The 27,871-nt window shown below is 41.9% G+C and overlaps 2 protein-coding genes across 10 annotated transcripts in view; one reads left to right on the top strand and one right to left on the bottom strand.

Annotated features, from left to right (window-relative positions):
- Positions 1-21,404, bottom strand: part of DOP1A (DOP1 leucine zipper like protein A) — a 59,039-nt gene extending 37,635 nt beyond the window's left edge. For 3 of the 6 annotated variants that reach the window (XM_035109496.2, XM_060272559.1, XM_060272560.1), the window contains exons 1-9: positions 21,095-21,404; positions 10,692-10,882; positions 9,504-9,685; positions 8,104-8,274; positions 7,009-7,198; positions 5,717-5,815; positions 4,311-4,410; positions 2,191-2,300; positions 784-892 (exon numbers count right to left, since the gene is read on the bottom strand). In XM_035109496.2, coding sequence (XP_034965387.2) covers positions 784-892; positions 2,191-2,300; positions 4,311-4,410; positions 5,717-5,815; positions 7,009-7,198; positions 8,104-8,274; positions 9,504-9,685; positions 10,692-10,829 — 1,099 coding nt within the window. In that variant the 5' untranslated portion in view covers positions 10,830-10,882; positions 21,095-21,404. Of the gene's footprint in view, positions 1-783; positions 893-2,190; positions 2,301-4,310; positions 4,411-5,716; positions 6,004-7,008; positions 7,199-8,103; positions 8,275-9,503; positions 9,686-10,691; positions 10,883-19,643; positions 20,107-21,094 lie in introns of those variants that run through there. The other 3 variants (XM_035109498.2, XM_035109497.2, XM_060272561.1) reach the window with 3 other exon arrangements.
- A 51-nt stretch (positions 21,405-21,455) lies between these two features.
- UBE3D (ubiquitin protein ligase E3D) overlaps positions 21,456-27,871 on the top strand; it is a 58,184-nt gene continuing 51,768 nt past the window's right edge. For 2 of the 4 annotated variants that reach the window (XM_060272567.1, XM_060272565.1), the window contains exons 1-4: positions 21,456-21,610; positions 22,123-22,212; positions 24,575-24,774; positions 27,060-27,150. In XM_060272567.1, the coding sequence (XP_060128550.1) occupies positions 21,546-21,610; positions 22,123-22,212; positions 24,575-24,774; positions 27,060-27,150 (446 nt within the window). In that variant the 5' untranslated portion in view covers positions 21,456-21,545. Of the gene's footprint in view, positions 21,611-22,122; positions 22,213-24,574; positions 24,775-27,059; positions 27,151-27,871 lie in introns of those variants that run through there. The other 2 variants (XM_060272566.1, XM_060272568.1) reach the window with 2 other exon arrangements.

Here is a 27,871-nt window from a genome sequence, read left to right as displayed (position 1 = left end):
TGTTAAAAGCACACTGAAAACTGCTGGAAAGGTGGACGCTGCTACCACTAATTTAAGAAGGAATGTGATCTCCTGGCACTGCCAGTACAACGTAGTAACGCGTTTTCTATGGCTGTGTTGATTTCATTAAAACTTAATAGGTGCTTGCTGTCATTAAAGATTTAGGCTATGGTCTTAACCTGAAAGGCATCGTAGCAAGCTTGTTTTAAGACTGCATATGACCTTTCAACTGCAAGTGAAAAAGGTGAAGCGCATTTATTTCAAAAACTGTTGCTCAATTCATTCCCAGTGCTTGTTTTCTTTACATTGTCAGAATTGAGATTCTGGGCTTGCAATCTGACCTCAAACATGCCTGCTGACCTAGGTAGCAGCTACACTACAGTAACACTCTTGCTTTATATTCTGCAATTCTGTCCAAGTGCAGTTGTAACCACTTCTGGGGAGCATTTCTACCCCATCAAAGCAACACCTTCTCTTCCTCCTGTGCTAATGCAACACTGCATTACCAAAACTCTGTGATACAACTGCATTGGTCACAGACTGCTGTTTTAACTGTTACTGAGTAAGTTTCATTATAGCTGTTCAGATGGGCATAGGAGAGAAGCAGAATAAAAAGTTTCAAGTTCAAGGTTACTCTTTTACTCATGGTGCATGCCTCTTTTCATCATATGAGGTACTTTAGAATGTCTGGGTGTTTGTTTGTTCTTTTGCCCTCTGTTACTACTATATGAACTGTTACTTATTTAACACCCCATTGGCATGCAAGGACATTCATATAGCTACCTAGCTCAGGTTTGTCCAGTAAACTGATAAGAATCCGAAAAGGCTTCAGGTCCTGCGTCAATGTGCTCTCCTCTCCACACACATTGATCTGCAAAATTCCCACCATTGCCTGTAAGAAATAACACATTAGAATCAAGAAGTGAAACAAGAGTTTAGACTACGGTGACCATAGCATGAGTAAGAAACCATTCATGGTGCTACAGCCAATTTCCACACACAGCACCTGAAATGCTAACCTAGTTCTACAAAAAAAATTACCCTCCTCCCCACTCTTCAGTGGGAGCAGCCCCTGGATCTAACTCTCTTTCATTCCCCGAAGAGGATTTCAGTTTATGAAAGGGACATTTTGGATCCAGTCCACGGTCTTCTCTCAAGTGTATTCCTGGGGTATGCCATTAAGATTAAGACAAGGTAAGGCCACAGCTGTGGATCAGAAATGCTTGAAAGTGTGAATGTATATTTGTCCGCCTGTCTGCCACATCTGGGTTCTCCATGCCACCATCTGAGCATCCTCTATCTAATCATTCTCCTCACCCTTCACAAAATCAAGTTAATTCTTGATACAAATATGAATTACCAATGCATGTTGGAGCCAAAATTGCTATAAGGAAAAGAAATACAAGAAGACCAGGGGTGGGGGCGAAATACACTGAGTGTACTTAAAAGGATGTCTTCCTGTACTAACATTGCTTTGAATGATAATTGCCTGCATTTAAAAGTTACAGTGCTACTGCTTTTAGAAGAAGAGTTGAAGAGAACTTTCTGGTTCCTTGCACAGTCAATCAAACTGCTTGCTTCCCAAAAATGGTATTAACTTTGAACAAAATGCTCCCCTAGTATTTGCAAATGTTTATTAAACCACTGAGCCTAGGGCTTGCTGATCAGAAGGTCGGTGGTTTGAATCCCTGTGACGGGGTGAGCTCCCGTTGCTCGGTCCCAGCTCCTGCCAACCTAGCAGTTCGAAAGCACGTAAAAATGCAAGTAGATAAATAGGAACCGCTACATTGGGAAGGTAAACGGCGTTTCCGTGTGCTGCTCTGGTTCGCCAGAAGTGGCTTTGTCATGCTGGCCACATGACCTGGAAGCTATACGCCGGCTCCCTCGGCCAATAATGCGAGATGAGCGCGCAACCCCAGAGTCGGTCACGACTGGACCTAATGGTCAGGGGTCCCTTTACCTTTAAGTCTACACCTAGTCTCACCTTCTGCACAACACAATAAATCCTTTCAATATGGGTGAAAAGGCTTGGCTTGGAGCCAGCTAATCAGGTAGCACGTTTGCCATTAGCAAGAGGAACCCCTATAGAAAGACTGTACAATTTGTGATCTACCAAGCTGAACAGAACCCGCCAGCCATTTATGAGAACCTACAAGGGACACATGAACAACATATCAAAAGCATAACTACCTGAACTAGCATTTCCTTAGAGAAAGTACTGAAGTAGTATGTAGCATGTTCTTCAGGATTGCTATGCCTTGTGCTTCTAGGTCCTATAATGGCACCGTTGTTATCAAAACCTTCAAGCAAAAGAAAAAGAAAAAATAAGCACATGGCAAATTAATACAGTGTTTAAATAAGCTGGTAAAGAAGAACGAACAGTGAGAACAATGGCTTAGTTCTGATAACTTACCATTTTGCCGTCCAAATATTGTTGGCAAGAGGAAAGACCATTTTAAATTTAATTTAATAAATGGCAACTGGTAACACAAAGAGCAAAACATCAGGCTACTTTCACTTCTACAGGAATTCCTGGCATTTTGGATGATGCCACACTCCAGTGATGGGAGGAAATATATATATTTAAACTTTACAAGAATTCTACTATAGTCATGGCAATAATACTTAACTCATATATAGCACTTTTGAATGTTTACATTGGTTCACACACATCATTTCATTCTAATAATTACAATCATCCTGTAAGGTAGGTCACTCTGCATTGCTGAGACCGAGAATGGCGGCATGCCTAAAGGCTTCTTGGCAAGCTCAGAGCTGGGCTGAGACTTCCACTAGGGAGATCCTGATTCACAGTTCAGTCTCTCAGGCTGCAATCCGAAACAGACTACCGTAACTTCTGAGTAAACAAGCATAGGACTGCACTGTTAAGCATTACATCACATCAGTCTGTGACCAGTCTGCATCAAAGAAGTGGAAATCTTGTTAATAAAAAGACAATCTGGCTTCTGTATGAATATTTGAATCTGAGTTTTATTATTTTAAAGCTAAGAAAACTTTGCCTACTAGTGCAAGGCTGGGTTATAAAATAATGTGCATTTTATAGTTGATTTATATAGGCTATCCCAATTCATGCTGGATAGTGTAGGTGGCAAATTCATTTATTACTTGTATCCCAATGCATGGCGCAACGCTCTTTGATTGTAGTCCCAGATAAAGTTCATTACAACAGTCTAGCCTGGAGGTTATCATAGTAGCCAGGCTATCCTTTGCTATATAGAGTTGTCAATCAGGCCAGAAAATCCAGGAGCAATGTTGAGTCCAGTAGCATGCCCAAATTCCACACCCAAATTCTCATTCAGGGAAGCAGGACCTAGCATCACCATCTTGTCTGCATTAAGTCTGACAAGGAGGAACAGGCCACGCACACTAATGAAGCCTCCTCATTCTCTCAGTTTTGAACAGCCTCTCCGAAAAGTTACATGCGGATGAGGGGCTGTCAATGGGATACCCTCCAGAGGTTGTTAAACTACAACTCCCATCACCCCTGACCCATGAGCATGCCAGCTAGCGCAGGTGGAACAATTGGCCCAGGAACATGTGAAGGGTAACCTGTTGGCCATCTCTGATGCAGGTGATGAAAATGATGCCAAGGCAATGCAGAACCCTGCAGAACCACACAAGGCAAATTCCAAGAGCTTGGGCAGCAGTTCTCCAGCACAGAGTTTTATTCTCTAATATGGCAGAAATTTATACAGTATGTATGTATGTATGTATGTATGTATGTATGTATGTATGTATTTAGCTAACAGCTGGCGGAGATAAGCTGCTGGTTCAGTTACCATTACTCTTGATGTTTTACACTGCATTTTTAGGAGTGCACTAAAAAAAAAAATTCCCTGCTTCAAAACTTCTTGTGAATTAAAAGTCAGATTATAAACTACAAATAAATTATAAATTTACTGTATCTTTAGTCAGCCGTAACACAACAGCAATAGCTACAGGAACGTTCAAAATGTTCCGCAACAAACTTTAGTCCAAAATAAAACTGCACATACAGTGGTACCTCTGGTTGCGGACATGATCCGTTCCGGGGTGCCGTTTGCACCCCGAAAAGTCCACAACCAGAGTGGCACTTCTGCGTGTGCGCAAAGCGTGCAGAACGCTTATGTGCGTGCGGCAAAACCCAGAAGTAAACACTTCTGGGTTTGCCGCGTTCACAAGCTGAAAAGACGCAACCTGAAGCGGATGCAACTTGAGGTATGACTGTACTGAAATGAAAGGTGGTTTACAATGTTACAGATACAATGAGGTACCAGCTGATTTTATTAAAATATAAATCCCGCACCTACCTAGAAGCCAGGCATAAAGCCTTCTATTGAGTGACATGTCTCTGCGCAGGACTACATGAAGAGATGCTGACAGAATTCTGATCATGTCTGGGCGTGTCGCCTAAAATTGGGAATGTTACATTTAAACAACAAACTGCAGCAGATGTTACATTCAAGAGTTTTGTTGTATAGGAGGAAAAAATATTTTTATTCACATCCCAGTACCTGTGGATTCACATACAGGCTGAGATCTGGAATCTGACAAAAATAAAATAAAATCTAGGCTGCCTGTTTTTAATCACCCCCTCCTAAATGGCTTGTGCCTTTGTCGGCACCAGCAGACAACAACCGCATCTCTCCTTGCAGCCTGCGATTTAATCTGATGAAGTACACCAAAAGCAAACCCTAACATTTTACATTGCAATGATAATAAAATAATCACCAGGGAGAAATAAATAATATTTTCCCCTGAACACACAACTTTAATGCAGAGTTAAATGCTGATCACTATATTGATCTAATATAAGCAAAAGAATGATCAAAGATATCAGAGGCAGTCTGGGCTGGCCAATCTATTTTTAAGACAAATAAATAGCTTATATTCACTTGCTTACCTTCACAACTTTGCTGACACAGAATACAAGCCAGCTAATTACCAAGTTTCAGTCAATGCCAAGTAACACTACTCGTTTGCAAAAGTTGTATATTGCTATTTCAATAATGTATTCCTGAGAGTTGCCGATATAATGCATGAACTCAAATGGTCTGCTCTGGTCATCTCTTCTCAGATTCAGAGCTCTGATGCACATTTCCATCTGTGTGTGCAACTACCACACACATTATGTTACACACAGTAACAATTGTCTTAAACAATGCAGTTGTTTGAACTAAGACATAAATTTCCAAATACAGCATTTCTTGCACTTTCAAAGGTGGCGAAAAAACTTGATCAAAGAACAAAACTTATCCTATGTTTGTTATTTTGATACCAGGAAACATAATTAAATATCACAAGGGCCAAAATCATGAGCAAAGGTAGCAGCAGAAAAAGGACTACCTCCACCACCACCACCACCACCACCACTACTACAACAACACACACAGTCTTTTCAGCCTCTCCTATCCAGGGGCCTCCTATAATGGCTGAAAAGCCACTACTAAAATCCAGGGGTACTTTCAGGACTCCTGCAGCATGAGGGATTGCCACCAGAAAGAAAAATGGGTATTGTATGCATGAAGGGAACCCTCTGGAGTAAGCCAAAGTATTTAAGAGATTTTTGGCTGGATAGTTCATCTCTTACACCAGAACATGTTATTATTCAAATCTTGGGCAGTCTTTTAAGAAACGTTGGTTGAAGACTGCACCCATGGGTAATAGGTATATGCAACAGAGTGATTGGCGGAATACTCATTCAGCAGTGTTTTACCTGACTCATGTGGAATGGAAAACAGAAAAGTATCAGGTCCAGTGTGCTTCTCTGTACTAGTACACTGGAATCCTGCACTGAGGTGCTTACTGCTTCCACCTGAAATAAAATTACCGTTAGTATAGGCACAATCAGCAATGCTGATTATTTTTTTCTGCACATGCACACAAACATCACAGACTTCTTTAACTAGCAGTCCAGTTAGGATGATTCTATCCCTAAGCACAGCAGGATAAGCATGACTGTGCCCTCCTTCCCTCCACAGAATCTGGACATTGGCTTTTACACATGTTCATCCTATGTCTGAATGCCCAGTGGTCTTGGAGGGAAGGAAGAGGCACACCAAGCAAGCAAGCAAAGGAGCCACAATGCTCAGAGATTGTGAACTAATCTCTGAGGAATCTGACCTGATCTGAGTCAATATCAAACAACATGGAAAGAACGTAAGTAATGTAGGGTTCGTGGGAATAAAATTACGAAAACACTTAATATCAGATACTCAGTCCTATAATACCATGGCACCTCACAGAGTAAATACCAGAAAATGCAACTATTTCCTCACACAAACACATACCCTGTACTCCAAATCTAAATCATTTTAGATATACTTGGCCATATCTATGCTGTGAAAAAAAGTGTTGAATGCTATTTTAGAAAACAAAACACAGAAAACACAGACCTTCAGAAACAAGATTTTTAAAATGTTGAACTCATAAGCGCGAAGTTACTTAAAAAGTATCAAGGATTACTTGGCTTTTCAAGCAAAATTCTCAAGCCAACATTAAGCTCTTTTAAGTCCTACCAATTTCAATGGGAAATGCTTAATCCTCTCGCTGTGCCTTTAAAATGTGCTTAACTTTAAAGTATGCTCTTTGGTTCGGTCTGATGGGCAAAGAAATGCCATACAGTGGTACCTCTACTTACGAATTTAATGCGTTCCAAACACACATTTGTAAGTCGAAAAAAATTGTAAGTCGAATCCCATAGGAATGCATTGGGAGAAAAAATTCGTAAGTCGAAGCAACCCTATCTAAAAATTCGTAAGTAAAAAAAAAATCCTATCTAAACCGCATCCAAGATGGCGGACGGAGCTCCATTTGTAAGTAGAAAAATTTGTAAGTAGAGTTATTCTTAAGTAGAGGTACCATTGTACTATGAAAGTATTCTCATAATTTATATCAGCATTTTTAAATTTTTACCTGCAGCTAGAAAGTAAACAGGAAATAGCTATTTCAAAAGGTGATGAAGAACTGGGGCTGGGCTATTCCATAAACGAAACTTTACCGACTTACCATCAGTTCAATGTCACTGCCTATTATATAAAGCTGGTCTTCCATGGAAAGCTTCCTGTTTAGATGGGAGAGGACATAAGTAATTCCAGGCAACCGAACAGCAGGACTAGTGAGAAGACTACCCCAGAGTGCACTGTAGAAAGCTGATTGGTCCACTGCGGCAGCTACCTTCTCCAGCAGAGTGTTGGTTCTGTGGCATGAGCAACAAGAGTGTGTGGAAGTAAAACAGTGAAGTAAAACCTGGAAGGCTCAAAAATCTGGGTTGATATACCTGACCTACCTCAATTAAAACAGAAGGCCATTAGAAGAAAAAAACACCAACTTGGTCGAAGTTGTACCTGCTACATTATATTTAAGTTTCTTTCTTGGTAGTTTTAAATTGTTTTCACTGCTGTGCTTGTACTGGAAAGTTTTGACTCACTCGACTTACCCTTTCAGCTTCCTTTTTACCAATACCCTCATTTATAAAGGCTCTCTCTTTTGAAGTCAAATGTGACTTCAGATGTGTTTGATCCTCTTGGCAACTGTCCACTCACATATATGTTGAAGGTGATAACACTATGGTCACTTTACCAAACAATGATTACATCTCAAACCGGGTCCCAGCAACAACTGAAGATAAAGTACAGAGTTGCCATTCCTCTTACCTGTTCTATAACTGGGTGCTCTATGGCAGTTATTTAGCGTTATCTAGGAATTTTACCTCTTTATTGTGACTGGAACATGCACGTGAGGGTAACTAGAGTCACCAATTACTATAGAACTTTCTCCTTTGGATGCTTCTTTGATTTCATTCTCCATCTCAAGATCACTCAGGACACTCATCAGGGGATGAAAAAACATCCCCAGTGCTAACTTATTCTTGGAGGTCTGATGCAGCAATTCTGTGACAGAGTCTGGAGAGTCTGTGCTTTGGGAATGCCTAGTTTCTTAGACTATATCCTCCTTTGTGTACAGAGTGATCCACCTCCACCTCTTCTCTGCCCTACCTATAGAGTTTGCATCCAGGGACAACTAGTTTAGATTAGCATCTTAGAAATTTTCACAATGCACAAGATTTTATAACAGTGGTATTACATTAGCCTGGAGCCTTACCTCTCATAATACTCTGAACCTTCCTCTAAGCCAGGAAGTATCCCAGTTAACAATCCTTGCAAGCCCGGTTTCAACGTTTTGCCCAAAGGAAGGTAATAAACTTCATACAGACTGAGTAATGCTGGTTTGACAGACATAGCAGCATTGGCAAGAAGAGGGAAAAGCCCAGAACTGTTTCGGGGGAAAACACAGAGATACAAAAGGGTAATATGGCAGGTACTGAGAGGCTGGACTGGTTTATATGGGTATTTTTCAGTATATGAGGATAACCAATTAACACAGAGAAAGGCTGCTTAATCTCCGGATCCATCTCACAATACTAGCAAATTTTCTGAACATCATCACCATTTCCCAAGAGATCCTACCCAACAGAGAGGCTTGTTTTGAATGAGACACTATACATTGAGTAATGGAATATGTGTCACATTTGTGGAGATTATCCAGCAAAACATGAGAATACAAAGCTACAATTTAAAAACATAGCTAAAAAGCTGAAAACCATTCATGTCTTTACTGTATTAATAAGCATGTTATTGCCACTCCATTCAAATTGAGCATCTTAACGCCTGAATTCAATCATTGCCTTCCACATTCTGGTTATACTGGGATTCAGTGCTTCTGCCCTCTAAGAGGGCACCGACGAAGTAGAAGTGCAATACAAACAAGAGATGTTAGCGAAACATATGCTCAGAGTAGATATGTATCTCCTTTCATGCCCATCTTATTTGGTAACCAGATCCTCATAATCAATAGATAAGAGGTTTCAAAGACTTCCGGTTATGTCCATCTCATGATTTTAATTTTTATTATCACCTATGTGTGTATGTGTTTCTGCGTGTTCAGCAAAGCCTTTATTATTCTACTCCTCTAAATTTGGATAATATATTGATAGCCTACAAATTTGTCTACAACTATGTCACACACCTCAACAAATAGCTTTGCTTCTTATCATTTATACTACCAAAGAAAATGTAGCTTTCTGGTTTTTTTTATTCCATATCTCCTCCTATAGAAGAGAATGGGCAAAACAATCCTAAATAGCAGAGAGGGGGAGTCACTGTCACACCCAAAGCCCTGCCACTTGTACTAGCCAGGATGTAAAGTGGTGGCAGCTTTTCCCTTCATATTTGCTGCACCAACTCCAAGTTATCACAGCAGAGGAGCCCACAGCTGGCTATGTCCTGTCCCTAATCAGGGAATTAGGAATGCACTGCAAGTTAATTTGCCTTTAATTTTCTACTATAACATTAGCAACAGCTCACACTGTTAAATTTAACTACGTTCTGACCCAAGTGAAATGTATTACATGATTTATACTGTTGACTTATTTTCAAATAAAAACAATTCTTGATTACAGCAAGCTAACGCTCAGAAGACAATATAAAGGTCATTCTTTTTACCTGTATAGGAAGAGATCTTTGGCCAGACGCTTGGGCCCAATGATTTTGAAGATAATCTCATACGTCTCAAGTGCCTTCCGGTGCACCCCACCTGGCAAGGCAGGGTGAAGGCATTGTGCAAGGCGCTTTCCTATGGTCAGCTTCTTTGGTACTACTTGGTACTTTGCATTGTTTTGAAGAACCTGACAGAAAACATTGCAAGACATTCTAAACCCAATTTCTGTCAGACAGCGGTTTACAGAATTGATCGGTTTGAAAGTTTCTGAATGCGTTCCACTTAGCGGAACATGATGCCTTAGGAAAACCTCCTCTCATGCAGATTCCCAAACTTCTGATGTAACAAACTGACCTGCTTTATTAACTTTCTGCCTTATCTGCATTACAAAATTCACTCACAGGAAGCCACAGCAGGTTAAAACAGGGGTTGGATCCGTGTGGCCGATTCCACACTGCTGGGCTCTAATTCCCATCATCCCTGACTGCTGTCCAGGCTGGAAGGGGATGATGGGAGTTGAAGTCCAACAACATGAGACAGCTACAAGTTCCCCATTCAAAAGTTAAAGGCTCCTTTATTTTTCAGACCATTATGGTGTATTTTATCGGTCAAAGCAAGCACACACCTCGTATGGCATAAACTAACACTTTGGTTATTTAAATCAGTAAGCATGCAACATTTCTAGAGAGTGCTGCAGAATCTTTATTTACATACATTCAATTTTATTAGTGTTTATTAATATATGTTCCAAAATGCTTCCTCTAGTAAGAGAAAATGCTGTGTTTTAAAAGGAACATTTTTTCCCCTCTACAGAATAAGGTTCTTAGAATGTGCACTCCTGGTAACATGTAACAACAGAGACTTTTAAAAAACTGTGGAAAGTGTCAATCTCCTGACATTGTTATGTTATGACAGGGTCTTCCACCCTCCTTCCCTTCATAATAATTCATTCCAAAACCTTTATCTGGTGTGTAGCCTAGGAGAAAGTATCCGCCAAGCAGAAGAGTTCGGCATTTCAGAATTCTGACACCCACTACAGTAAGTAATAACCTGATGATTAAAATGATCTGCCAGTCCACTCCATTTTTAAATAGTTTGGCAGGTAGATTCCAAATGCTTTATACTTAATTCTTTCAATTCCCCCTTCAAAACTTTGCATGCATTTCACCTAATCCTTCTAAGTCTTCTCATACCTTGTTAAGCTTTCCAAGGGATGAGATTAAATCAGCCCATTCACTGGAGTACTCGAAGCTTTTTAGAGCCTTGTCGACAGCTGCTACATAGTTCCTGTACTTGGAATCACCCAGTAGCTCCAGCTCCTCCGCATTCATCCTCCCGCAGAGTCCCACTAGAGACCAGATTGTAATTCATGTAAAGTTGTGAGCTGAAAAAGATGGAGCAACATGATTTCCCTAATCCATAACTTTTAACTATTGTTGCATTCAGACAGTTAAGCAAAAATATGTGGCCATGATAGACACAGGTAACATGATTTTTTAAAAATCAAATTTCTGTTTTTGAGAAAGAAACTAGTGAAGCTCATTTTGTTTTTAAAGAAATACAGTTACCAAGTGGATAAACAGTCTGCATTTTATGTGAAGAGAATCTCATTAATTTTATACAAGTTTAAGGCACAATTTGTGATTCCTCTTTTGGGGCTTGCCGTATTTGACAAATCTCTTCCTTCAGCAGTTCCAGGCAGACAACCTAAAAAGCAAGGAAGATTCTGAAGCCTCTAAGAGGCAACTTTAAGTGGCTTGGGCACTGCTTTTAGCTTGATGGGTCACAAGTTGTGGTAACAAGCACTAAATCAAATGCCCAAGAGTAATGTATGCTCACATGGCTAACTCAACCAATCAAATCTTTTCTCTTTCTCCAGTTCCTGGCATAAAACCCCTTTCAAATTTATAAAACAAGTTAGATGCTGCAAATGTTTTCCTTTGCTTTTCTACCAAAGCTGCAACCAACTAAAGAGAAAAAAAGAACACTTCCCAAACAGATGTTGCAAAAACTAATTTTACACCTTGGTAATAATACTCAGATTTAGCATTTGGAAAGTGTGAAACAGATTTAATTATGTAGCTATGAAGAACAAAAAGGTCGCATACGTATCCTAAAACACATGAGGTCCCAAATCTTCATTTGGTAATGCTAAAAATGAGTTCATCAGAAGAAGAGTTTGGATTTGATATCCCGCTTTATCACTACCCTAAGGAGTGTCAAAGCAGCTAACAATCTCCTTTTCCCTTCCTCTCCCACAACAAACACTCTGTGAGGTGAGTGAGGCTGAGAGACTTCAGAGAAGTGTGACTAGCTTGATAAAGCATTCAGCTTGATAAAGCATTCTACTGCAGCAAACAGAATATGTTTCAGCAGAATGCTTGGTTGCAAGCATGTGTGTGGCTTCACTGGTTTGCAACTGTGCCTACAGCCCCCCAAAGCGGCCGCCAGGCTCGTTTGCACTGAGCTTTGGGAAAGAGGAGGAGAAATATTGCTTTCCGGCGGGTTAGCGTTGTGTATTGGCAGCCGCCAGGCTCATTTGCACTGAGCTTTGGGAAAGAGGAGGAGAAATATTGCTTTCCAGCGTGTCAGTGGTATTTATTGGCGGCCGCCAGGCACGTGACAATGCAAATCGCCCTTCTCGTCGTCGCACGTCGCGGCACACCAGCCAGCGTCTCGCGGCACACTAGTGTGCCGCGGAACAGCGGTTGAGAAACGCTGGCTTAGATGGCTTTAAAAGGGGATTAGACAAATTCATGGACTGATATGGACTTTCTGTGCTCAGAGATAGCACGTCACTCCTTAGAATTTCAGAACATCTTTAAATAAAGGAACTTTAATAATCTTCAAAAAACAAAATCATAAACAGAAGTATCTAGTGCAGAAACTGGTCTTCCAACTTTCCTTTCAGTAGCTACAAAAAAAAAAAAACATTCAGCAAATGAAAGGTGTTATGTGGAGAAAGCTACTTTATAACACCTATAATATATAATAGAGAGGATTAAAAATAACAATCGTTCTTGCACTTTTTAAAATTTTATATACGGAAGATTAACTACATAGTATTATCCTCTTCATGGGTTGCCAGCTGGGGGAAAATGATTTCACTGTTACTTTACCAAAGACCTTGGAAAATTCATTTTTCTGCTTGTCATTTCAAAGCCTACACTGGAAAATTCAGTTTTCTTTCTGTAGAGAACATTCCACTGACCTTAAGGCCTATGTCTGATCAAGCAGCAGGAAACAAAGTTTGGTACCCTTGATGCAAAACTAAAGAAAAAAGCTTCACAATACAAAACTTTGTTGTTTCAGTAAATGCAACATTTGACAGAGAGAAAACTAAGGAGAACACAAATGCATTGCATTTCCCCCCCTAGCAAGGTAATGGTAATACCGTGTTTCTCATATTATAAGACATGTTTTATATTTATTTTTTCCTCAAAAAACACACTATGGCTTATTTTCAAGGGATGTCTTATTTTTTTTCCTCCTCCTCCTGCCGCGGCCGGCATTGCTGCTGTGCGTATCACTATGTCTTATTTTCGGGGTATGGCTTATATTCCTTGAATGCTTTAAAATCCTGCTGTGGCTTATTTTATGGGTATGTCTTAAAATATGAGAAACAGGGTATGTAGCTTTGAAGCTGAACAAATGGGCTGCCTGCTCCAAGGCAGTAGCATAACCCAATAAGCAAATGTTGAACTCTTGCCCTTGCCATGTCTGTCCCGTAATCCATACATAGGAGCTAATCACTGGCCCATTTTAAGCTGTAGCATGACTGATGCTGTGAACATTAGGGCTCATGTAGCACATTAATTCCATGGAAGTCATTAAGCAAAATGTTTCTGCTTTTTTCTTTTGGGGCATCTTTCCCATTACTCACATTTCCTTAAAGCTTAACAATATAGGCCTGCATCCAGTCTTAGTCATACTAAGAGAAGACCCACGGAAATCAATGGGGCTTCAATCAATGACAACCTTAAGTTCAGTGATTTCAGTGTGCCGGCTCTAAGCACAACTATAATTGCAAACCTAAGCCTACTACCTGGAAGTAAGCCCTGTTGAATTCAATATAATCTACAACAACTAATCTGATATGGTCAGGTTGTGCTTCAAGTCTGGATTCAAACACATGTTTCTTAAAATTTAATGCTCCTTACTAAGGTTCTATATCGGTTCTATTATCTTCTGTTAAACTAATGATCCAACGAGAGACTGGCTATTCACACCATGAAGGAAATGAGCTTTATGTGGACTTTGTGTATGGACTGCTGCAGGGGCCCAGGGTAGTTAGGAAGTGGCCCATCACACACCCATCTATCCAGTCGTGCAGGAAACTGTCAACAGCCTACATTTCAGGCAAAATGTTGTCAATTCTAGTTACAGTGTTTATGTACAAATTCTCATTGCCTAAAACTATGATTATCACTTTTATAATTCTATTTCTATTGTCTTGTTGAATATTTCACAGTCATAGTTTTATTCCTGTTGTAAATCTTATTGAAATCTAGTAGGATGAAGCATATAAATAAATGTGTATACACACAATGGCTAGTATTTTGTAAAGCCACAAACTTTCCTGGAAGTCATATGCCCTGGAAATGAGAGAGCAAAAAAATTATGTTAGGAAGTAGACACCACAATGCACTTCCTAAGAACTTATTCCATCAACCATCTTTATGATTCTTCAGTATGGAATAAAACAATGTTTTCAGTATTTATAAATAAATATGAATGAGTTCCGTGGGTGAGTATATGTGAGTATATGATTGCAGCCTCATGTACATTATTTAATCCTTGCAGCATGTAAATTGGGTTAGTACTTTTATTCCCATATTGTATTGAACAGGCATCGCCAAACTGCGACCCTCCAGATGTTTCGGCCTACAACTCCCATGATCCCTAGCTAACAGGACCAGTGGTCAGGGATGATGGGAATTGTAGTCCAAAACATCTGGAGGGCTGAAGTTTGGGGATGCCTGGTATTGAAGATGGTAGGTTTCTACTGAGAGGGAGTAGCTTGCCTAAAGCCACATTAGAGTCAAACTTGGGAAGTCATGTACAGTAACAGCCCATGGATAACTCACTATCAAAGCATCTAATGCCCAATATTTCTGTTCAGCTACTGTACTTTTCTCACCAGCTAAAGGCAAACAATGCTACATTCTTCAATTGAATACAGGAGGAACATGAAGACAACAGGGGTTTTCAGAAAACTGGAATGCCAGAACAATGGACTTTCTGTACCCAGTATTTCTAACTGAATATGAGTGGGTAGAAATTTAGTATGCCACTGATTTTTTTAAACATAACAGCTTAAGCCTGCCTTCTTTGCTATCAACAAAGCTGCAGATTTTATAAAACGTTTGTGACAATTACTCTTAATTACACAATAATCAGCCAGTGCATATTCTCAATCCAAAGAAATTGTTTTCCTTATTGCACAGCATCTTCTGTTCTGACAGAAATATAATTATTTTTGTAAATTAGGAAATGTTTAAGATTTACGTGCTAACAATTTCTACTTTGAAAAATATTTATCTGAAGAATTTATAAACCACACACCACATTTGAAAACATAAACAAACAAACAAATAACAAAATACAAAGTTAAAGCACTAAGACTGCATTAAGTCCCCCTGTAAAGTCAGCAGGAACAATATCCTGCAATGCTACCCTGAAAAAGGCAGGGGGGGGAGTATAAAAAACAAATGGTTGGCACCATCCTAATTTCCGGGTGTAGTGCATTCCAAAGTGTAAGGGACGCCATCCTAAAAGCTCTGTCCCAGGTGCTTCTTAAATGAATACGACACACAGTACACATTTGTTGCACCTACAGCTTAACTACTCTTATGCCAGATCCCTGAAGTAGTACTACAATTACGTAGACACAGCCCTATTTATAACACAAGTTAGGAGGATATTGCCCCTTTATTAAACACAGCTTTCTCTCACCCATAATTTCCACCATGAAGCCCAAAGTGAGGATAAGGGTCCATCACTAGCAACCAGAAACTTAACACAAATTTAATATTGGAAAGCCTCCAATATACGCCACCATGGGAGTAATTGTTATTGTTACTTTCCGCATAGCTGCCAGGAACGCAAGGGAAGAATGCTGCCACTCTTTCAAAATGGCACCAGGCTGGGTCTTGTGATGGGCTTAGTGCAACCATGTGGGGAGGGGGATTGCTAGAAACACACACCACCAACTGCTCTTCCCTTGCAAAGCCTCAATAGGCAGAAGATACATACGCAATTGTGGTGTGGCCAACCACCTCAGTCATGTATTTACCCCTATGCTTTGACACAGGCAAGAGTCTCTTTGCCTCCCTTCTCCTTTCATGCACCACAGTTGCTAATATTCCCTGCCTGATTCAAGATGCAGGTAAACAGTAAGGAACTAAGGTGCCTATATGGAGGACTGTGCCAAAGAGCCTGTGGCTTTCCATGCTGGGAAAAACCCTTTGTATTCATTCCTGCTCCATTCAAAACACAGTCCCACTGAGAACTCAAGAAGCTCTACAACATATCAGAGTTGAAACATTAACTAAAGTGAAAGGAGCAATTGCTATTCTAGGAATTGCTGTGAAGAACTTCAATGGAACCAATTTCCTTGTTTATTTTTCCCCTTTCTCCAGGCATCTTGTCAGATTAAGAAGCCTTCAGTACTTGACTCAGCTTGTTTGGCTTCTTCAGCAATTATACTCTGGAATGTCCTGTGTTGAAGATCTTTAGAAAATGACAAGCAGCACTTGAAAATTACTCATATAAGATGTGGCTGGGGGGTGGGTGGGCTTTGGTGACAAAGAATGACTTTGGTAGTGTGAAATGTCTGGTGCAAGGGCCCCCAATTTCTCTCATTCTCTATAAAAACAAGTCTTCCTTTCTCCCTATTATTGTATAATAGCAAATTCTACAAGCATTCTGTAATAAATGCTCTATCACTGAATTACAGCATTTGAAGGATTTTAAAGCAATTATTTGTAAATCCAAGTAAAGGGTCTTAATTGTTACTGGTCACAACCTATAGCCCAAGCATCATTTAACTTTAGGAAAAAGACACCCACTTTTAAAACTATAGAAGCTTAAAGGTAAAGGTAAAGGACCCCTGACCATTAGGTCCAGTCGTGACTGACTCTGGGGTTGCGGCGCTCATCTCGCATTATTGGCCAAGGGAGCCGGCGTACAGCTTCTAGGTCATGTGGCCAGCATGACAAAGCCGCTTCTGGCGAACCAGAGCAGCACATGGAAACGCCGTTTACCTTCCCGCTTGGAGTGGTACCTATTTATCTACTTGCACTTTGACGTGCTTTCGAACTGCTAGGTTGGCAGGAGCTGGGACCGAGCAACAGGAGCTCACCCCGTCGCAGGGATTCGAACCACCGACCTTCTGATCGGCAAGCCCTAGGGCTCTGTGGTTTAACCCACAGCGCCACCTGCTGTGGCTAATAGAAGCTTAATAATAGTATAATGTGCTGCTGATAAAGCACTTATACAATATGTTATTTATTTAGCATCCATTGTGCTATTTCCATTATATGTATATAAGACTGAAGCTGCACTCCTGTGTGCATTTACCAAGGAGCAAGCCCCATTAAACATGAAAGTGCTAACTTCCACAAATTGCATTGTGGGAGACAGTAATCTGCTTAGTGATATCCAAATTGACAAACCACTGGCTCAACGCATGAGCTTCTAGAGCCTCTCATTGGGACAGAAGATAGAAAGATGTGTAGATACCATCACCAGCATGTCAACCACTGCACTTTACAAGAGGCAAAGAAAATATGTAAGAAAATATGGAACACAATTCAGACATGCAAAGAAGAAGAGTTTGGATTTGATATCCCGCTTTATCACTACCCTAAGGAGTCTCAAAGCAGCTAAAAATCTCCTATCCCTTCCTCTCCCACAACAAACACTCTGTGAGGTGAGTGAGGCTGAGAGACTTCAGAGAAGTGTGACTAGCCCAAGGTCACCCAGCAGCTGCATGTGGAGGAGCGGAGAAGCAAACCCGGTTCACCAGATTACAAGTCTACCACTCTTAACCATTATACCACAGAAGCAATCCCAAATGAGTTAAATTGTGTTCACCTCTGAATGTGGATAGGATTGCAGTGTTTAAACCAATTTACAGAACCCAGAGAGGGAACATTCCAGTTTCTCAGGACACCCTCCTTCACACTTCAATGTTACTAAATTTAACAACAATTCAGTTAGCTAAGGAATTTGATGCTTTCCCTAAAATAAGGATTTTAGATTATTTTAAATGCCCCCATTCAATATTATACAGTAGCTATTGTTTATTACTGATTCTCTGAAGTTCCAGGAAATTGGGATTACACCTCTTTCAGGATGTGTTTCTTGCACTGGTTTTCTTCTGCTGAGGCCCACTTTGAATATATGAATCCTCTAAAATATATGAATACATTAATTCTCTAAAAACACATCTTTTCAACACTCTCCATTAAACAACAACTTACTCCACCCTACAAAACATCATCTATAGGCAGGATCAACCACAAAGAAACTCTTCACCACACTGTGTGATCCAAAGCTCAAATGCTACTGAACCAACTGGCAATGCAACAAAAGAGTGTTCTTTCTATGATTCTCCTTTTGGAAAAACCAGTGTATGCAAAACCAGAGATGAAGGCTGAAATCCTGAGCATATTTAATGATGGGTAAGAATACAGTGAGCCTCATTTTCAAGTAAAGATCTTTACAATAGAGCTGAAAAGGTTTTATTCTGTTTCCATCAAGACAAATATCTACCCACCTACTCTTTCTGATAAGAGCAACAGCCCGAGCTAGAAGCGCCTCTCAAAAAAAAAATCATCCCAATTACAAAATAAATAAAAAATACCATCCAAGGAACCAAACATTCACACAGCAGCAGGGGGAGACAGCATTTATAAAACAATGTAGAATATCCCACACTAACTTCTACATAATTCTGCACCCATGCTTACTAATGTAGTTTAGAATTGCTAAACTGCATAAGCACAGAGAGAACAGAAGAAAAGCCAATTTATTACTCAGATTTCCAAGTGGACTTTGAAAAACAATAAAAAGGGGCTACTAATCTGTGTTGCTTTATGTGCTAAAAAACCACACTTAACTGCAGCAGGTTGAATTTGAAGAAGGGACACGAAGAAAAGGCTGAGTACAATCCTATGCTTGTTTACTCAGAAATAAGTGACTATATTGGAACCTGCTCCTTTATGAGTGTGCAGCTTGAACAAGTGAATGAAAGTAGAGAATGCAAAATGCCAAGTATTAGAAGGTCACATCATACTCTAGCAGCTAAATCGAATAACCATTAACTCCTGTTCATTATTCACAGTAACTGGGGTTGGAGATGCACGATTATGAAGAGTGGATTAATTTATCCTTTAACAGAAGTTTTTAAAGAGTATCAAAAGCATGACTTCATGACTCTAAAGGGGCAGGGCAGAGAGCTACAGGTGGCTGTTATTTAAAATCAATGAGCTCAGAGTACAAAGGTGTGGTGTGTGCGCAGCAGGCAGGTGATGACTTCTCACTCCCCCCCCCCCCGCCCCAATAACAAAATATAAGGAGGCTGAGACGATGGCAGGGAAGAGAAATCCCCCTATCTTCACACAACCAGGGCAGCTAAAACATTGGCAATGAGGAAGCGAAAGGTGAACTAGTCCACATTTAGTGTACCTTGTGACTGTATCTGATGAAGATGGGAACAAGGGTGGCACAATATTATTATTATTATTATTATTATTATTATTATTATTATTATTATTATTATGCCTCTTTCTGATGGAGCCTGCTCCATTTATTTTCAGGGGGTCCCCCCAATGGAGGGGGGCCTGTCATAATGGAACGGGAAATAGAAGGAAACATTAGTGGCAGACAAGAGATATTAACCCATAAGCGTATTTGGATACATAAAAAAACCAGGAGGCATCTCCACGCACCCCTCTCCATCCACCCTATACTTCTGAATCTCCCCACCGGGGAGGTGATCCTCCAACAAGGGATGCCCCCCTCCCCCCAAACCTTAACGCTTATATGATACCCCTCCCCGTCACAACCAGGCACCGAAAAAGCGGGAAGCAGAAAAGGTTGGGGTTGGGGGAGGGCGCGTCGCAGGGGGAAAGGGTTACCTTGGCGTCCCAAGCCGGAAGAGCCCCCGCCGCCTAAACACACCGGAGAGGGCACTGACAGCTCCCAGCATGCAGCGCGGCCGCCTTCCTTCCGCCCTCCCTCCGGCTCGCTTCTCCTTGCGCAAGAGCGCCACCTGCCGACTCTCCAGAACGTTCCGCCGCTGGAATCACCCCCCTCGCCTCGGCTTCCGCGCGGCGGAGAGTTGGCCCCCCGCGCTGTGCGTGCATCTTTCCGGGCCGCGGCCTTTGTATCCGCACTCGCCAACCGGGCAGTAAAGCCCCTCGGCCATACTTCGAGGAAACCTGTCTTCCTTTATTAAATTTGCCGCCCGCTTTATCTTGCCCAGGGCAACCCCAAAGCGACTTACAACGACCCAAACAACATGGGCAAAGCCAGGGGGGTGCAGCTGCGCCCCCCAATCAATAAATAAAAATACTTTACGAATTCTGTCGCAAGTAACTGTTCTACCCCCCCCCCCATAAAGCCTGCCCCCACTAAAATAAATCCTGGCTACGCCAATGCCAAACAAACAAACAAACCTTGCAGAAAGACATTAAAACCAAGGAGAAATACAATGAAATTCTGCCACCAGCAGATATATGGGCCCTATACGCGCACAAGGCAATTCTTGCACTGTTCTGGAATCCAAGTGAGGGAATAGTAAGCGGCCCCTCTGTGCGCGCGTCTTGCGCGCATTAGTTACACGACGAATGTCTCTGAGGGTGCAATTAAATGTTTACCTGTCTCCAACAAAAGCGAACCAATAACCCCTGGGGCCTGACTTCCGAAGCTCGTAACCGAAGCATAAAAGCGTTTGTCCTTGACTTCTGGTAATCGAAACACGCTTGCTCCAAACCTGGGGGCTCTGCATCAGGGTGTGCTCCAGACGCTGACGGCTCCAACTCCCACCAGCCCGATGGTCAGGGATATGGTGGGACCTGCAGTTCTACAACACCTGGAGGGCTGCGAGTCCACCAATTCGCTAATAGCCATCGCTAGTAATACGTCGTTTGTGAATTTAAGGCTCCGCTATCTGACTAAGGACGTTTAGGCTGCAATCCCATACACACGCACACACCTGGGAGTAAGTCCCATAAAAGTTTTGCACCACTTTGTAGGAAATATATACTTTTTGTGCGTTCTGCAATTTTCCAAAGGAGACGTACTAGTATACACGTTTAGGATTTCACTGTAAGCCCGCAATGATATTTTGAAGTTGTTATTATGGGAATTAAGGCAATCAACCTTTTTGATTGTAAGCCTGGAACCCTGTAATGAGCCAACCTCGGAGTAGGCCCAATATGCAATCCCCTCCCCCAAGCCCAGATATCTCCCCCCCCCCCGTACCATATTCAGAAGACCGAGCCCTTTAAAAGAAACAAAAGGCCTCTTTGGGTTGCAAAATGAGACACTTGCTTGCAACGAGAGCCGGGCTAATAAATTCACACACCATTTTAAGCGGCATATTAATCTTGCTCCGAGTCCCAAATGACGCCACGTGGCGCACAAACGATTCCAAAAACGCAACCTTCCTGAGCCCGTTCAATTCGAAACCGGAGAAAAACCTGAGAAATCCTTTCCTCGGAGCTGAGCAATTGGAGGGTGAGCAATCGCAGCTACAAGTTTGCACACAAGAAGAAGAGGAAGAAGAGACGGCGGCTCTTCTATTTTCTTAAAGCTAGCCACTGGTTGCCTGGCGATGGAGAGGGCGCTGTGGCGAAGAAGGAGACTTTCTCTTTGCCGGCAGAGGCCGATTTCACTTAAGCGCTTCCTGGGCTGAGTTTGGCATTTCCCCTCCTCCTCCCTCACGTGGCTCCGCTCCCCGGGCAGGTCTAAATTTCGCCGCGGATACAATATTTGGATGTCTCCAACCCAGGATCTCAGTGGCAGGCGCTGGCTTAATGGACGAGGTCAGAGTGTTTTTGGAAATCAGGCAGACGACGCAGAGCGGGCTGCTGATTATCCGGTATTTATTTTAACTCTTTCCAACACCCCCTTACCGTTTTAAGAGAAGTGCACAAATACACGTGTACCGGAATCTATTTTGCGATAGCCTCCTTTTCTCCCAGGCAATTCAAGGCAGCCGCCGTAGGGTCTCTGTGCAATTTCCTATCTAGATACGGATTAGATCTACGTTAGTTTTGGCTGCAGTGGCAATGGGTCAGAGGTACTAAACCAGGCATCCCCAAACTTCGGCCCTCCAGATGTCTTGGACTACAATTCCCATCATCCCTGACCATTGGTCCTGTTAGCTAGGGATCATGGGAGTTGTAGGCCAAAACATCTGGAGGGCCGCAGTTTGGGGATGCCTGTACTAAACCCTCCTTCTCTCCTAGCCCTCTTTCCCCCTTCCTTCAGCTGGTTAAACCTCCCCTCCTCTGCCTCGACGACGATGAGGTTGATTGGCCCCATACTGCTGTTAAGCTTTCCCCTTCAGAATTGTGGTACGGAATGTGTAACAATTTCCACTCCTTGCAGCCCCCTTTGCGCTGATCAGCTGACTGGGGAACAGCAGAGAGTGGTTAAAAGGATGCTGGACTGCAGGAAAAGGCACTACTCTGCAGAAAGGTTGGGATGTGAATTTAATGAATAATAAATATTTATCATGCGTCTCCCCTTTCTTCCTGCTGCTTGGCTGACCAGGGGGAAGATAGTTGTGGGTCATGTCAGGTTAGGCAGTGGGCTTGAAGCTGCGCAAGGAGTGCAGATTGCACATTTCTGAAAAAGAAATAAGGGAGAAAGGCATGTTTCTTATTAAGTACTGTATGTCTGTTGACCATAGACTGTGCATATTGCCCAGTACATAATGCACTCAAGATATGTACCTTCTCTAAGACTTGTTGGGGATTATGCATTTTTCCTGGGAAATATGAACAATTCCCACTTCTTGAGAGGTTTATGTGCACATTGTCCATGAGGCCTAGGGAATGCATTATGGTCAGCTATTGTGCTCATTAATTACTCGATTTATATTCCTCTTAATATATATTGTGCTCCCCAATTCAGGATAGCACTTGATACAACTGATGATATAGGCTCCAACCTATGCGCGTTTAGGACACAAAGCTCTGTAAACTTTAAGGTACAAGTTGTGCTACAAGAAACTAATCTGGCTACTCCTCTAGAATTTGAGACTTTATTGCAAAGTGAGGAAGTTCATGATATCAGAATACAGTGGAACCTCAGGTTAAGTACTTAATTGGTTCTGGAAGTCTGTATTTTACCTGAAGCGTACTTAACCTGAAGCAAACTTTCCCATTGAAAGTAATGGAAAGTGGATTAATCCGTTCCAGACGGGTCCGCGGAGTACTTGAAAGTACTCAACCTGAAGCATACTTAACCGGAGGGAAACTACATTAAGGCAAGTTTAGGTTTGTGGTGTAAACGTCTTCCTTGGTGATGTTATATGCTGGGCTCATGTGGAACCCTGGTTCAGAAATTCTCCAAGAGTATGGCAAACAGACACAGTAGCCCTGATCACATGGAGCACCTGTGTGGCTTCAACAGGAAGAGAACTTTTGAGGACAACAGCTCACTGGCCAGCCAGGTTCCTGATGACCAGCTTCCCAGCCTGGATGTCAGTTAGGTCACTGACCCCTGGCTGCACACCACCTCCTTTTGACACATGGACCCTCAAACTCCTTCCATTAGTTTTCTGTCTCTCTGGCTCAACCAGGACTCAAGATGCCCCTGTGTGGCTAGCCAACTCCCTTTGTTGGAAGGTTCGATGCCCCATCAAGATCGACAGTTGTGTCTGTTTTCTGCACCCTGCAGGGAGGGGAAGCTGCAAGTCTTTTCTGCCTGCAGGCTCTCCTCCCAGCTATTTCTGCTAACAGGCCCTGTCCCTTGTGAAACTGATATGGCATCACAGAAGGTATGTGGCACAATATGTGGGCATAATGAGTTTTTAGTGGCACTTTGTCCACACATACACACAAATAGCGAGTGACTAAAGTGCTCTTGGGACGCAGGTGGCACTGTGGTCTAAACCACAGAGCCTAGGGCTTGCCAATCAGAAGGTCGGCGGTTCGAATCCCTGCGACGGGGTGAGCTCCCATTGCTCGGTCCCAGCTCCTACCCATCTAGCAGTTCGAAAGCATATCAAAGTGCAAGTAGATAAATAGGGACCACTCTGGTGGGAAGATAAATGGTGTTTCCGTGTGCTGCTCTGGTTTGCCAGAAGCGGCTTAGTCATGCTGGCCACATGACCCGGAAACTGTACGCTGGCTCCCTCGGCCAGTAAAGTGAGATGAGCGCCGCAACCCCAGAGTCATCCGCGACTGGACCTAACGGTCAGGGGTCCCTTTACCTTTAAAGTGCTCTTATGTGCAGGGAATAGGAATCTGAGATAAGTGTTCTCAATAGTGCTGTGCCTCACTGATATGTAATTGCTTCTTAATATTTATCGTTCAGACCTATGGTTAAGACAATTGTTATTCTCCCAGGCATTTTAATGAGTTGCATTTAATGGAACCCAAGGGTACGTTAAACAATGGAAATTGAAATTTTCACTTTGCTGTTCAAATCAATTGTTATTTAATTGTGTGTGCTGCTGGTTTTTCATTGTTTGGTTATTTATTATATATTTGGTGATATACAGTGTTGATTGTTTGTCTGCCAGCAGGATGGACATCATTTGCAGAACAGATTCCCCCTCCCCTCTGCTTGCCCCTCAAATGTCCTCTGGGAATACTCTGAAGCAGATTTGAGAGTGGCATGGTAGGCTGCATGGAGGTGGCGTTAAGAGAGGAAGGGGCAGCCTGTGCAGTTAATGTTAGATATTGTCTGTGGTTGCTTTCTCCTTTTTAATTTGCATTGTTTACGTTTATGAAAGGCATATTTAAAAAAACAGGCTTTCCCAGGCCTATCAGTTTGTCCTTGAAAATCTGCTTTGAGTGGAAAATAATCGCTTTCTCTTAAACATCTCCAGCCAACTAAAGCCAGAATGCTGGCCCATGGATATCACCTTGATGCCATCATCGGTAGAGCTAAAAAATGATGAACACTGCAAGACCATCAACCTTCCACCAGAGGTCAGGATTGTTCCTTCTTCCTGTCGAGGACTGCAGTATGTGCTTGGGGATGGCTTACATATGAGACTGCTAGTTCAAGCAGGTTTCAATAATACAAGTAAGAGGGCCTTATATATGTATATTTATCACCAGCATTCTGTCTAAAGTTGTAAAGCAAGTAGTCCAAACTGTGAAGGATTAAGTACCGGTATGTTTTCAAGAAAAATGACAATTGAACCAAAAATAAAAAAGTGAGATGTGGGGATGGTTTAACTTTTAGCTGTGAGATTTGCCTGAACTGACTTCACAATGTGGGCAGCTTCCCTTTTTCCCCTTTCGTTAACTCCAGCTTGGATTTAACTGGATTTACTTCCTTTGCTGTGTCCTAAGGAAAACAAAAGTTAGTAACAAACCTCCCTTCACAGGCAGAATGAATGCATGGCAAAGTAGCATTGCAAGATTAAAATAAGAGTTTTCTTTTAGCTTGCCTAGTTTTTTTAGTCCTTTTGAGATATAAGTCTGCACTCAGATTGTGTGTTTCGCTAAGTTGAACTGAATGCCGTTTCTGAAATTTTGTCAGTTCACAATGCCCCATTTCTTTGAATTCCTTCAGCAATGTTGACTACAGTTAAGCTTAGCTTAGTCCCACTGAAATCCATAGGATCTAGGCTGAAATTCTATACCCACTTATCTAGGAGTAAGCCTCCCTTAAATGAATAGCATGTAAGTAAGCATATTCAGCTTTGGACTGTTACTTGCATGTAAGTGTGGATTTCGCATTGCTGCTGTATGATATCACTTTGTTTTGTGGTGGTAGCTGTTGCATATTGAATATCATTGGGAACTATTTTATTTATTACATTTTTAATCCATGTACATTTAGAAGCCTTTCTGGTATGACTAAAAATATGTTATGTTGCTGTTTGACTGGAGTGACGCTTAATTGTACAGCTTCCTGGGGTGGCAGATGACTTCTGACAATGTATCTTGTTAGTTGGTTGTATATTAGTGGGATATGTTTAAATAGCTTCCATTTTAACAAGGGCCGCAAAAATAATTCTTAAAAACATTTACAGTAGTAGAAAAATTCTGCCTTCAGCAAAACCAGTGCTTACTTGAGGTATTGCTACAAAGACAATCCAAGTATAATGGTTGAACTTGACTTTGAATACAGAACAATAAAAACTTCAGCTCATCCCTTTCCTGCCCATCCTTCTTCCATGTATGTGTGGGAGGAAAAATATATGCATTCCGGTGACCCACATATGTGGGGTAGATAACAAAATAACTGGCTAGGTGTCTGGATTCAAAACACGGGGCTAAACTTGCTCTCCAGCAGTTTAGAGAGCCCCAGTAGCAAAGTTTACTTTTACAAAAGTCAAGCAGCTGTATAGTGTTGTGGAATATAGGTTGTTAGACCCTTTTAGTCCACTTGTAAACATTACTCCTCTCTTTCTACTCCACTTGCAACGAACAGACCACACACTGTTAAGTAAGTTTAAAATGTTTTACTTACAAAATGTTCCAAATGTCAGATTCATGTATTTATCTAAGCAGCAGCAAGGAACACAGACAGAATGCTCTTGGGTAGAAAATACAGAAATGTATTTTACTGTAGCTGAATGCGTGGACAACAAGCCAGATCTGAACATAAGAAACCTGCTGGATCAGGACAAGGATCCATCTTGTTCAAGCATCCTGTTCTTACAGTAGTCAAGCAGATGCCCACAAGCAGAACCTGAGTGCCAGCATTCACCCCCCCTCTACCCTGTGGTTCTCAGCAACTGGCATTCAGAGGCATTTTACCACCGACACTGAAGATGGAAAGTAGCCACTGTGGCTAGCAGCCATTGGTGGCCTTATCCTCCATGAACTTATACAGTCCTCTTTTCAAATCATCCAAAATGGTGGCCATCACTACCTCTTAGTGGGAGCGAATTCCATGGTTCTGCTATGCGCCTTTCTTTTATGAGTACTTTCGTCTGTCCTGAATCTTCCAGCATGCAACTCCATGAGCCCAAGTTCTAGGATTATGAGAGAAGAAAAACTTTTCTCTGTCCACTTTCTCTGCACCATGCATAATTTTATCGTGTCTTCTCTTACTCGCCTTTCCTCTAAACTACAAAGCTCCAAATGTCCTAATCTGGTTCATCTCTGCTACAAGCTTGCTGGGCTATTAGCCTTGTCATCTTCACCCCACTATGTGTTATATGGCAATAATATGTACCCACCATACATTGTACCATTGCAGAGATGATATGTTCAAACTACTTGAAATGTGGTATATTTTTTCTTCTGCAAACTGCAGTTTCTAAATGTCTTCTGGGGTGAATCTGGATGGTAATGTTACTTGCTTTTTAATGCTTAAAGTTATGTGGATTGCATTATTCAATATCTTTTCAGAACTGGTACCAGCTCTGGGTGACATCCTTAAAACCAAAAAGAATTGTACCTTTTACTGCCAGTCTTGCCGCGAGGGTGTAATAAACAACCGGTAAGTGCTGTACTCCCATTACAGTTTGCCTCTGGGTGAATGGGTTTGCATAGAGCTTAAGCGAACAAGTGATGACTTCTAGAGAACACTAGTTTGTACTGATTAGGACAGGAAAACATGTAGCTGTAGTGGTAAAATAAATGATTGGATTAGGTAGTTAGGCCAGGGGTGGGGAGCTTCGGGTCCAGGGGCTTCTTCGGCCTCTCTTTCTCAGGCTCCTGGATCTCTCCCCACATCCCACTGGCCCCATTTTGGCTGAGTAGAATGTGTCTTTGAATTCTGATAGTGCCTGTTACATGTCTGCATAGACCAGGGTTTCCAGGTTTTGGGGACTACAACTCCCTTCACCCCTAGCTAACAGGACCAGTGGTCAGGGATGATGGGAATTGTAGTCCAACAACAGCTGGAGATCCAAGTTTGGGAAACCCTGGCATAGACGATAGAGAGGGTGGATGGACAATTGAGACTAGCCAAATTTACGAAGGTATGTGGTCCCAAGAAGGTTGCTCAGGAATAAATGTGGCCCCCAGACTGAAAAAAGGTTACTCACCCCCCATGTTAGGACTCTGCTTCAGAGATTTGGAGATCTAGGAATTTCTAACCTTTCCTTCTAATCTGTGTCAATTATGAATAGCGCATTGTTCTCCCTGTCTTCTCCTCCCCTTATTGTTTTATTTTAACACAATTTCTTTTTGTTTGTTACTTTTTAAATTATCCTCTG

Source organism: Zootoca vivipara, chromosome 3 (assembly GCF_963506605.1).
Source record: "Zootoca vivipara chromosome 3, rZooViv1.1, whole genome shotgun sequence".
Taxonomy (NCBI): domain Eukaryota; kingdom Metazoa; phylum Chordata; class Lepidosauria; order Squamata; family Lacertidae; genus Zootoca; species Zootoca vivipara.
This window is presented reverse-complemented; position numbering and strand designations above follow the sequence as displayed.